The following is a 13,044-nucleotide window of genomic DNA, read 5'->3' on the forward strand; positions in this document are numbered from 1 at the left end:
GAATACTTGAGTGGGTTGCCATTTCCTTCTCCAGTAGTTTGCCATATTTTTGACATTATCTGTCTATTTCTGCAGTTACACTTTGAAATCACTATTTTCTCTTGTATCTGACAATTATATCAGTTCAGAGAAGTTTTGATTAAAAATTCAGCCAACTGGGAGATTGAGGCTAGTATCCAGGTCTTCTAATACTTACAGTTAGTGGTTTACATGTTATTTATTTTCTGAAATGATTACAGCAGTAATAATAAAAACAAACATTTATTTGATCTTTAACTTTGTTTTATACTTTTAAATCATTTAGTCCTTACAACAGTCCTATGAAGTAGGAACTCCTAACTATAGATAAGGAAACTGAGATACAAAGAACTTAAGTAACTGGCTCAGAATCACACAGCTAGTGAGCAACTGGTCTAGAGTTTGACCTTTGGCAATTTGGTGACAAAGTCCATGATCTTGATCACTGTGCTCTAATTGTAGGGAGCCATGGTGTCCTCAATAATGTTAAGAAACTTACATTTTTTAAAATCCCACCAGCTTTTGTTTTTCCTTTTAGAAAAGTTAAATCTCTGTATCTTAAGATAGAAAAATAAAAATTAATTCAAAAAATGTTTGGTGAACATGCTATGTGTCATATAGCATTCTAGCTAAGGAAATCCATCAAGTAGCTCATCATCCAAGGTATTATGGCTTATAGAATGTTATTTAGGCCAGATGTGAGGAGATCTTTATTGTGCCCCAATAAAGAAAAAAGTGATGTCCCAAATTACACACCTTTTTGGCATGTAAGGTAGCCGTGATGGTCTAACATACATTAAAACCCATGCTTGTTAGGCAGGTAGTGAGCATTTAAATGTGTTGTGTGTGTATACTTAGGTATACACACTATATACTTAGGTATATAGTCATGCCAATTCTTTGCAACCTCATGGACTGCAGCCCACCAGGCTCCTCTGTCCATGGAATTTTGCAGGCAAAAATACTGGACCAGATTGCCGTTTCTTCCTCCAGGGATCTTCCTGATGCAGGGATCGAACCTACACCTCTTTGCATCTCCTGCATTGGCAGGCGGATTCTTTACTGCTACATCACCTAGGAAGCCCCATTTAAATAAGTTATTTAAATTGTATAATAACTACAAGAGATCGTTCGATCACCAGTTTATACCTTTAACTGATTCAGGAATGGTCTGTAACTTGTTAGCTTAAGAGGACATAGCAATAACTCATCCAAAGTCTGAATTTGGACTCAGGTCTGTTTGATATTAAAGATTATGATTTAGAAATTGCATGGTTCATAAAATGCAGGAGTTACTGTTGTAGAATTGAAAGAACTGGAAATATAATAGTTTTCCATGAAAAATAATTTGTTTTGAAATTCATTATACAGTCATTAAGATTTTTCTAGAGTTTTAGCACTTGCAGCAAGTCTTTCTAAAAACACATGTATACCTGTGGCGGATTCATTTTGATATTTGGCAAAACTAATACAGGTATGTAAAGTTTAAAAATAAAATAAAATTAAAAAAAATAAAATAAAATGTAAGGTGTGCTTCTCATCTAGTTGAGGACTAAAATTTCTGTTTTATCTGCCCTTTTTCCTTAACTTTAATAAGGCTTACACAGGCTAATGCAGTGTAGGTGCAGGCACAGTCAGGCTTCCATCACCTTTTTGCCTGAGTCAAGACCTTGGTACCCACCTGCCCAAGAGCACAGACACAGCCTACCCAAGAGAACCACCAGTAACAGAGACACAGAAAGCGGGCAACCTCTACAGCAGTCTTTAGAGGGGAGCCCTGGCCCTGACAAACGGGGATGTGACACATGCAGAGAAACATGCGGAGAGCTTGGGTGGGGGGAGATGCAGCATTAGCTCTAACCTGCAAAACTCAGATAAATCACTTCCTTTTGTGAGTGGAATGAAACTGAAAGTATTATCCCAAGTTTTTCCCTGCTGTAAGTTTTCTACTGTTCAGAGTAAAGGAGCACTGGGACGTGGGGAGAAAACGATTTCCCCAAAAAAGGCCTATCTAAAATTGGGTGCAAATTCAAAACAATCATGTGATTAGAGTTTCATATTTTAAAATATAAATGTTCTCTTTTACCCAACAGGTGTGCAAAACCCATTCTGGTATTCTTGGAAAGGGTTTAGCTCTTTCTCATTCACCAACTATATTGGAGGCACTAGAAGGAAACTTACCACTTCAAATCCAGAGCAATGAACAATCCTTTCTGGACGATTTTATTGCTTGTGTTCCAGGATCAAGTGGTGGAAGGCTTGCGAGGTAATACACTCTTAAGTCCTATAGTGATTTTCCTCCAGGGCTTACCTTAGTTTTCATTTCTGAAGAGAAAGGAGAGGAGTCATTAGGATGTTACAGTGCCACCTAAAATAATGTAGTTTATGTGTTTTGGACTTTCTGAAATATAAAGTAGTAGTTAATATTTCAGTATATTTTAAAAATATATAATAATTGTTAAAAATATAAAGACTACATGGTAAAATAGAGAAGTCCGTGAATTTGATGGTAATATTTAATATCTATACTAAACTCCTAAATTTGTGACTATATTTATCTTAATATGAGGATTTTTTCCAAATCTACAGTTAATGCAGATATAAATTAAGAATTTAAATCAGATAATTTTTTAGAGTTAACATTTATTTTGTTGCTATTTGCTTTTTTTGAAGGTGAACAAATATGCTGACTTGAGTAATTTCACTAGTAAACATGCCTCAGAGAGTAAGGAATCCACCTGCAGTGTGGGAGACCTGGGTTCAATCCCTGGGTTGGGAAGATCCCCAGAGGAGGGCTTGGCAACCCACTCCAGTATTCTTGCCTGGAGAATCACATGGACCAGAGGAGCCTGGCGGGCTAGTCCATGGGGTCGCAAAGAGCCAGACACGACTGAGCGACTATATATGGCACCAAACTAGTAAATACAGAAATATAACCTTCTTTCTGGCTTTAATTTTAAAAATACAGAGATTACTTTTTAGTTTTTAAAAACCAAAGTGGTGATTGGAGAAAAATAGAAAACATCTTTTAAGTCAGCCTCACTGCCTTCTTCATGGACCTTTTCGTGTAGTATTCATCACAGAATTTACTCATCAATCATCTCACACGACAACTTGAATGTAGATCATGCAAAGAATTCAGGCATGGATATCACAAAAAATAGAATTTGCATGGAAGGAATGGTAGTGAGGGAAAATCGTTACTAAGCTGTGTAAAGAGAAGGTAGTGTATTTCCAGCCTTTTGCTCCCCAGCAAGCAAAATGTCACTTCTGTTTCTGTTTTGACAGAAATGCTGCTCTTACCCAGGTCTTCAGGTTGGCAATTAGGCAGACCTTCCTTAAGTAGTGTTATTTGGGACTTCTAAGTATATACAACCTAAATTCATTTTCTTGGTTATTTTAAACCAACCATAGTTAAAATTTCACACTTTCTGATTTTACAGTTGTTTCTGATTTATTTGTAATCATCAAAAATTTCATAAGCTTTAGCATATTTGTTTAATGAATTTGTCATTAATAATTTCCAGGAAGTTAATACTTGTTATCCTTATTGTGTGTGCATGCTAAGTCATTTCAGTCGTGTCTGACTGTGCGACCCTGTGGACCATAGCCCACCAGGCTTCTCTGTCCATGGGGATTCTCCAGGCAAGAATACTAGAGTGGGTTGCTATACCTTCCTCTAAGGGATCTTCCTGATCCAGGGATTGAACACTTAATCTCTTAGGTCTGCTGCGTTGGCCAGCAGGTTCTTTACCACTGGCACCATCTGGGAAGCCCATGGTCCTTATTACTAAGTTGGCAATGATAATCCTTTTAGCACTTTGTTTAGTATAGTTTTATTCATTTGGCCTAGTTTCATTTTAATCAGTGAAGATATTGATGAATGTTTGATTTTTTGTTTACTTGTTTTTTCATCCCTGTTAGGTGGCTTCAGCCAGATTCCTATGCTGATCCTCAGAAAACATCTTTGATTCTGAATAAGGATGATATTCGGTGTGGTTGGCCTACCACCATCACGGTGCAAACGAAAGACCAGTATGGAGATGTGGTACACGTTCCCAACATGAAGGTAATTGTAGTGGGATTAAATTAATAGACATCTATGCACTATTGTAACTCATAAAATTTTAGAAATGACAAGAGCTTAGAGTCTATTTGCAGTACGCTCCTTACTTATATGCAGTGAAGGAAGCTGAAAATTTTTAAATGATTTGTTCACATTAATCAGTACTCAGTTATCCAAGTTTTATACTTTTTGGATTTTGCTTCAGATATGCTAGATGCCATGATGATTCAAAGGGAGGGTAAGAAAGTGTCCATCAAAAGAGTGCTAATCACACAGAGGGAAGACCATCATATATTAGTCATTGAACAAATAAATGAAAGAATACATTTAAAAATTTTATGTATGTTTTTAAAAGACTTTAATATGTTTTGCATTTGGTACTACTGAAGCAACGTTTAAAATATAATATTGATACTTATTAAATAAATCAGAAATACCTAAATTTGGATTGTAAAAGAATGAGGAATGGAACTAGTTATGTGCTATACTGAAGAATATAGTTCTCTGAACACCTCTTCCCTGAGACATTAGTTAATAATGACATTTTAGAGCATATTATAGTAAAGACATAAAATTAAGTCCTCTATGTTATATATTAATTAAATATCTTATTTAAAACTTTTATTAGATTTCTGGAAACAGTGAATATCGAACAGAAGTTTGTATAGGCAATCCCCAGCTACGCTGGCCCCTTGAAGTTGTATTTACAAAATGATTAGGTTATTTGGAGTTGATTAAGCCTTGAAATCTTTTTTACTCACAGAGAAGCTGATTTTACCTCAATATACTAGCACTTTTTCAGCTAGTTGGTACATTATTTCATTTGTACCATGGAGAAGCACAATACCACTGGCACCTCTTACTTGATTCATAGTTTAAAAAAAAAAAAAAAGAGGACAATAGTTTATATGTCTTAAGACCAGTAAGTAAAACTGTATGGAAAAGCATTTGGCCCTGATACTAAACAGAATTCAGGCTTTACTAGTGGCTTTCAATGTTTTGGCCATGACCGCCCGCAAGAGTTTCATCGTGACCCAAACAAACATATATAGGATAGAAGAGTATGTATTCTTTTAATTACATACAGTATACATAATACATATCCATACAGTATGCTTCACTCTTACATTTTCTCTTCTAGCTTACCTTTTTAAGGAAGATCATACCCCATCAAAGTGTTTTCATGCTAAGAATTACTCTTTAGAATGTAAAAAGCATCACAAATTGTTAAAAAAAATGGAGTAGAGAGTAAAGTAATTCTGATAGTGATAACAAAAAAATGACTCTCCCCAAGGACAGAATTTTTGTCCCAATACAGTATGCTTTAATATGTTGAAGGGTTTTGTGTATTCATTGATGAATTTCTTATTTCATAGTGTATTTGTGAATTGTTAAATCCCATCTCTGAGCCCACAGTAAGTCCCTTATTCATGTGACTGTATCGTAGTTACTATTTTCCAAGTCAGCATAACATTTCATTTCTTTTTAATGTTCATACTTACTATTGTGCTTACAGTAGATCTTTAGTTGCATTTTCTTATGTTTCCTCCTTTGCATCTTTTATTGTCTCTTGCTGCATTTTAGTATCTGGGCTGTTTACATCTTACATTTCAGAGTCAGACTTTATGCTTTATCTATTTTTGTTCTCCTCTTTGGGTTCTTTTTTAGCCACGTGATCTCTCTCTCTCTCCCTTTTTCTTTCTTTTTTGTTTATGTGTGTTTGTTTTTGTCTGCACTGTGTGGTTTGTGGGATCTTAGGTCCCAGGTTCAGGGACTGAACCCAGACCCATGGCAGTGAAAGCACTGATTCTTAACCACTGGACCACAGGGAACTCCATCTCTCTCTCTCATTTCTTCTCTTCTTTTTTTTGCCTGTATAGTTTGCTTCTTGAGAACAAGAATCCTGAAGCCTGTTAATATACTCAGATTCATATCAGATTTATCTATAATATAGAAAGCATATTCTAGGAAGCTCCAATAAATACTATTTAGGAAAAGTGATTTGCATACCTATTGATGTTAGATTTATTGATACCACATTATCATATTAGCTGAAAACAAAATTAATTCAGTATGTTTCATTTTCAGCCTGTTAGTGCATGAAGTTTTCAGGACATTTTAGACTTATCAGAAACTCCTAAAGTATCCTGATAGAGTAATAATCAATTATTTGGAACATAAAAGTTGGTTTACAGATAATATTTTTGAGATCCAGAATCCTTTTTTAAAACAGCAGCTGTTACTGATATTTTTTTAACTTATAAAAATGATTACTCCAAGGAAATTGTGCTTAGTAAAAAGAGAAAAATGCATAGGAAATAAAAGAATAACAAAGTTTACAAAGAAGCACAGTTTATAAAAGAAAGCAGAATGGTTATCATTTTTTATCTCAGTACTTATAGAGTATGAAATTATTTACTGATTTATTTCAAGGTTGGTGGTATATAGGCAGATGTACATCTCCTGTTCATTTACTGAGGGTAAATATAGTTGTTTAAAGAAATATTAAATCAAAATAATATATATGAAAATAGTAACTAAAATTTAAAATCAAATTCTTAAGATTTGGAAGCATTTACTTTTTTTTTTCCTTTGTTACATTTAAGTTTAAAGCTTTTAATGGTGGCAGTGTATATGAGCTGAACAATTTTTCTATTTATCTTTAAACTTCTGTGTTTTAAAAAAGTCAGATGGGTTTTTAATATTTCCAGAGCATAATGTCAATCCAAATACTGATTTCTCGTAACTCCAACTCAGGATTGTGGTTATTTAGTGAAACATGTTTGCTACCTGCACTTTCTGTAGACAGTGAGAGTCTTAAAACTACTAACTCCCTGGAATGACACTGATAAGAGCAATCCACGTTCCTGGGATGTCTCTCAATTACTTAAGTAATGTTGTCACTTTCATTTATGCATTTCTTTCTATTTCTGTGAAGATCCTCTTGTTGAATTACCTGTTCTTGCCAGCCACAGAAGTAGTATCTGAAAAGAACAGAAGAAACTTTGGGTGATCCTCAGAATGATGAAGAGCTAAAATGGTCTTTAAAGCATTGGTTACTTTGTGGTTGCCTATTCTCCAAGCCAGGCTTCAGCAATATGTGAACCGTGAACTTCCTGATGTTCAAGCTGGTTTTAGAAAAGGCAGAGGAACCAGAGATCAAATTGCCAACATCCGCTGGATCATGGAAAAAGCAAGAGAGTTCCAGAAAAACATCTATTTCTGCTTTATTGACTATGCCAAAGCCTTTGACTGTGTGGATCACAATAAACTGTGGAAAATTCTTCAAGAGATGGGAATACCAGACCACCTGACCTGCCTCTTGAGAAATTTGTATGCAGGTCAGGAAGCAACAGTTAGAACTGGACATGGAACAACAGACTGGTTCCAAATAGGAAAAGGAGTACTTCAAGTCTGTATATTGTCACCCTGCTTATTTAATTTATATGCAGAGTTCATCATGAGAAACACTGGACTGGAAGAAGCACAAGCTGGAATCAAGATTGCCGGGAGAAATATCAATAACCTCAGATATGCAGATGACACCACCCTTATGGCAGAAAGTGAAGAGGAACTCAAAAGCCTCTTGATGAAAGTGAAAGTGGAGAGTGAAAAAGTTGGCTTAAAGCTCAACATTCAGAAAACGAAGATCATGGCATCCGGTCCCATCACTTCATGGGAAATAGATGGAGAAACAGTGGAAACAGTGTCAGACTTGATTTTTCTGGGCTCCAAAATCACTGCAGATGGTGACTGCAGCCATGAAATTAAAAGACGCTTACTCCTTGGAGGGAAAGTTATGACCAACCTAGATAGCATATTCAAAAGCAGAGACATAACTTTGCCAACAAAGGTCCGTCTAGTCAAGGCTATGGTTTTTCCTGTGGTCATGTATGGATGTGAGAGTTGAACTGTGAAGAAGGCTGAGTGCTGAAGAATTGATGCTTTTGAACTGTGGTGTTGGAGAAGACTCTTGAGAGTCCCTTGGACTGCAAGGAGATCCAACCAGTCTCCATTCAGAAGGAGATCAGCCCTGGGATTTCTTTGGAAGGAATGATGCTAAAGCTGAATCTCCAGTACTTTGGCCACCTCATGCGAAGAGTTGACTTATTGGAAAAGACTCTGATGCTGGGAGGGATTGGGGGCAGGAGGAGAAGGGGACGACAGAGGATGAGATGGCTGGATGGCATCACTGACTCGGTGGACGTGAATCTGAGTGATCTCCGGGAGTTGGTGATGGACAGGGAGGCCTGGCGTGCTGCGATTCATGGGGTTGCAAAGAGTTGATCACAACTGAGCGACTGAACTGACTGACTGACTGACTGAGGGACCAAGTATTTTTTGCCAGTTCATAGCAAATAACAATGTAATATTTTGTTATAATTCTTGGAAGGTACTTCTGAGTATTTATGAGGCAGTTTGTGCTTTCAGTGTTTTAACATGCCTTAGGAAATCTGTTCTTTGCATCTCTATAGTAAAGCAGATAAAAGACACCCCATTTTATCACTGAAGAAACTGAGTTGGAAAGATTAATTAGATTGCTTGGCCCTCATAGTTCATGTTGATGACTAAACCACCTAATAGTACTCTTTCTGCAAAGTAAATAAACATCTTTAAGTTTTAGGTATAAAATTTGCTTTATTATCTGTTAGGTTGTAAGACATCTGTCAGTAGAGTTCTTTTTCTTTGCAGAACAGTATAGCTAAAGTTGAGTTTAGTGCTTTAAAATATGTGAAGATTACTGGAAAGTAATGCCAGTAAGAATGTAGATACATTTTACTATCCTTTCCTAGATGTTATTAATGGTGGCACATGTTTTTATTTTGTTTTGATATTTGTGATTATTTATTCCCCAAAACAAAGCCTCTCTTTTGCACTGTGTTCAGGATCCCTGTTGAGATGCATTCTTCATAATCGTTTGGCACTGTTAAATAGTCTTTAAAAGGAATGCCCTAGGGGGACAAGTGGTAACATAAAACTTAAAGAATTGCAAGTTTAAAGTTGTAAATTGCTTTCTTCTGATGTGTCACGGACAGTTATATAATAATGTCATTTGGTTTTTATAATATCTTGGTTAGGTGGAAGTGAAAGCCGTTCCTGTTTCTCAGAAAAAAACATCTTTACAACAAGAGCAAGTAAAGAAACCTCAGAGGATTCCTGGTAGTCCTGCAGTACCACCTGCATCTTCTAATACTGACATGACCTTTGGCGGACTAGCATCCCCAAAGCTGGATGTTTCGTATGAACCCATGATAGTGAAGGAGGCTCGATATATTGCCATAACAATGATGAAGGTAATTTATTTTACTTCCCAGAAAAATTTTATTGTTTACCATTCATTTATGTAGCAAACATTTCAGTTCCTGTGAAAATGCTTGTGTATTTTCAAATCACCAGTATTCCTCGGACATACCCCTTCAAGACTTTGAGCTTATTATTGAGGCCCCCTTCAGCTTTGGGTTCTTCCAAATGTTAGGCTTATCTCTTTGGGTTTCTTCCCTCTTTAGGCTTGAGGCTTTTAGACAGAGTTTTTAAAATTTTTGTCTTGTTTTTTTTAGTTAATCTTTAGAGGCAGTGTTAATCTAAATTATCAAGATGGTCATTATTTGAAATCAAAGTTAGGAATTATGCTATTTTCAGAGAGCAGTGTGAGCCATTGTAGGCTCTCATTTGGAGGAATGACATAATTTTTGGTTTTATAAAGATTATGGTGGAATATGGAGAATGTAATTGGGTGGGTATTCAAGAGACATGGTTTGGTTTAAGTCTGTTTAGGAGACTGCTGACTTAATCTGGTGAGATATGCTCATCCCTTGGATTAGTGAGTTGTCAGTCAATATAGAATCAGGAGATTTTTAGGATAAGTAAGACTTGGTGGCTAATGAGGATGCTGAAAAGAGAAAGAGGAAGGAAATAAAACATTTTGAGCTTGAGTAGTAAGAGTGATAATATTGGAGAAGGGGCAGTTTTTGGTTGAGGAGGATAATAGATTCAGTGTTGGATGTGGTTTTAGATACCTCTGAAATATCCATCTGAAGATAGATAAAAAGAAGCTGAAACTACAAACCTGATGTGATCACAGTCTTACCTCATGAAAAGAATTGGAGAATCATCAGTACTTGGATTATTCATAAATTATGAAAGTAGGAGATGTCTATCTAACATGGTGAGAAGAGAGACGTTCCAGGACAGGGTCCTGAGGAACGTCAGTAATGATGATGCTCAAACTTCTGTCCACATCAGAATCACCAGGAGCACTTACTTAAAAAGGAGATTTTCCTGTCATCCAAAGATTTAGATTCAGTAGGTCTAAAAAGAGGTTCCAAAATTTATATATATAAAACAAATATGCAGAATGATTTATATTCAAAAGCTACACTTTGAGAAATGTTGATTTACTAGATTTAAAAAAAAAAAAAATGGAGAAGGGAAACAAAAATGTTGGCAAGAATACCAGCCAGAGGGCTAGTATAAACTAGGACACCGATTCTTACCTTGGGCCCTTTTACCACTGCAGTGCATATGGTGACTCGTTTAATTCTCATAACAACCCTATACATCACTGGTTTTTATTCCCATTTTACATATGTGGAAACCGAAGCATAGAGAGATTGAGTACGTTGTCAAAGGGCACCCAAATGCCAGGGAGTTGGTTCCAGATTTTATCTCCTAACTACTTCCCCAGCTGCCTTATGCCATGGCTTGTAAGTCACAGAAAGCATATTAAGGAGGTTTACTGTTGTTTTGCTGCAGAAGTGAAGTTTTGAAAAGGATCTAGCAGCAATCTTGACAGGAGCAGCTTTAGAGACATAGTTGGTTAATTAAATTGCAGTGAAGAGAAGGTGAAAATAGTATCAGTCTAGAGGGGTGAGATGGGAAGGGTGATAGGAGGGATGTTCAAGAGGGAGGGCACGTATGTGTACCTATCGCTGATTCATGTTGGGATTTACCAGAAAACAACAAAATTCTGTAAAGCAATGATCCTTCAATTAAAAAATAAATAAAATTTTTAAAAATTTTAAAAAGAGTTGAGAATAGCTACAGACAAAATGAGTGTACATTAGTTTTTCAAGATGTTTGGTTATAAAAAGAGAGGAAATAGAATTGAGATAAGGCTTTAGAGTCTTGAGATTGAATATAGAAAGACATCTTTTAGTACTGATGAGACGTTTGAGAAGGGACAGTGAAGATACTCTGAGAGATAAAAAGGGATTGGCTGTAAATAAGAGAACTATTACCTCTTTCACTGTACCAGGCGAGGAAAAATAAAATAATCAATTGCTAATAAGTTTATAGGTTGTATGGCCAAGGGACTATTTATGATAGCAATTATATGTCTTAGATTGGAGATGGGAGTGATGAATCTTAGGATCAAGATTTTGAAACAAAGGGAAAAAAATGAAATAGTCATTGTACAGAATGAGGAAAAAGTGATCAGAAAAGATTTATCAGCCCTCCTTGGAGAATCAGTTGAAACTGAAGATCCTGTATTAGCAATGCAATATGAGTCTTATGAACATGAAAAAAAATGATCATAATCATTTAGATTGATTCGGCATGGATGTTGTCCCAGATAATTCAACAAGCAAACAATGACTGAGAAGGAAGTTGGGCATCTGGTGGTTAAAGAAAGGTCATTGGAATCCAGCTCATTTGGAAGGAAAATAAAAGTGGATTCAGAGAGAGAACTCTGGGGAGGGGAGAAGGATTAGAAGTCTTAAGAATAGAAACGGTTTGGAGTTACAGAGGCAGAAAACTGAGCAGGTAGTGTCACAGGTCCGTGACTTTCAATGCAAGTGACTAAAAGTAGAAGTTGAGATGATTGAGGTTGAATAAATAAAGGGACTAAAAATCTAATAGTTTTGACTATTAAAGAATTTGAAGCTAAACATTCTCATTCAACTTTTCTTTAAAGAATTTAACTTCTTGCCTCCTTACCTCTCTAGGCATTCTTTTAGTTTCCTGGTAGCATACTTAAGTTTGTATAATTTCTTTTGAAAGTCTAGTTACCAGGACTGAATTCAGTATTTTAGGAATGTTCTGAGAGGCCCAGGATAGGGAAGTTACAGAATGCCATTCCCAAACTGTCTCTTAGAGATATTAATTCTTGTTTCAGGAAAGGAGATTTTCTTATATCAAACATTTACAGATAACTATGTATACTCCCTTTTGTACATGAACAAGAGTTTCTCTAAGATACATATCTAGAAGTAGAATTGCTGGATTGTAGAACGTACTTGTCTTCACCTCTATTAAATATTGCAAAAATTTATAGGCCCCTGATCTGTGTGCCAGAATGTTAGGTGCCTCATGTTCTCACCAGCATGTGGTTCTCACCAACACAATTTGATGACGGTGATATGGTTATCTTGTTTTCATTTTCATTTCCTTGATTCCTGGTTCAGTTGAGTAACTTTTTAAGGGTTTATTGGCCTTTCAGATTTCCTCTTCAGTGATTTGTCTTACTTACCTTTCTCTTGTGTTGTTTCTGTCTTTTGTATTAATTTGTTCTCTATGTTCTCTATGTATTATGGCTTTGTATCCCATTTTGGTTAAATGAATCACAAATCCCTTTCAGGTGAAGGCTGATCTTTGCCATTTCTTTATGGTGTCCTTGTTTTGGAGAAATTTAAAATTTTAATATGCTCAAAACATATTGTCCTTTTTTTCTTCTGAATTTGTTGATGTTTTGTTTGTTACATGTACGTCTTTAACACACCTAGAATTTATTTTTGTAGGTGGTGTGATGTAGGTAATTGAGTTTTTTTCTTTTTCTCCTGTATGGATAACCAGTTGTCTCAGTACCATTTATTGAGTGTTCTGTCACTGCATTAGTTAAGAATGTTTCTAATGATTTTGTGATTCTTGATGGTCTCTTTCTTAAAGGTTTATGAAAATTACTCATTTGAAGAACTGCGTTTTGCATCACCAACTCCTAAGAGGTGAGGATCATTTCCTCA

At 35.9% G+C, this 13,044-nt stretch overlaps 1 protein-coding gene across 12 annotated transcripts in view; it reads left to right on the forward strand.

Moving 5' to 3' along the window:
* The window catches only part of MYCBP2 (MYC binding protein 2), a 263,442-nt gene that overhangs the window by 166,109 nt on the left and 84,289 nt on the right, over nucleotides 1-13,044 (forward strand). For all 12 annotated transcript variants that reach the window (XM_025262731.3, XM_044927209.2, XM_044927208.2 and 9 more), the window contains 4 exons: nucleotides 2,112-2,284; nucleotides 3,943-4,087; nucleotides 9,163-9,378; nucleotides 12,971-13,026. In XM_025262731.3, the coding sequence (XP_025118516.3) occupies nucleotides 2,112-2,284; nucleotides 3,943-4,087; nucleotides 9,163-9,378; nucleotides 12,971-13,026 (590 nt within the window). The remainder of the gene's footprint in view (nucleotides 1-2,111; nucleotides 2,285-3,942; nucleotides 4,088-9,162; nucleotides 9,379-12,970; nucleotides 13,027-13,044) is intronic.

The sequence above is a fragment of the Bubalus bubalis genome, chromosome 13, assembly GCF_019923935.1.
Source record: "Bubalus bubalis isolate 160015118507 breed Murrah chromosome 13, NDDB_SH_1, whole genome shotgun sequence".
Classification (NCBI taxonomy): domain Eukaryota; kingdom Metazoa; phylum Chordata; class Mammalia; order Artiodactyla; family Bovidae; genus Bubalus; species Bubalus bubalis.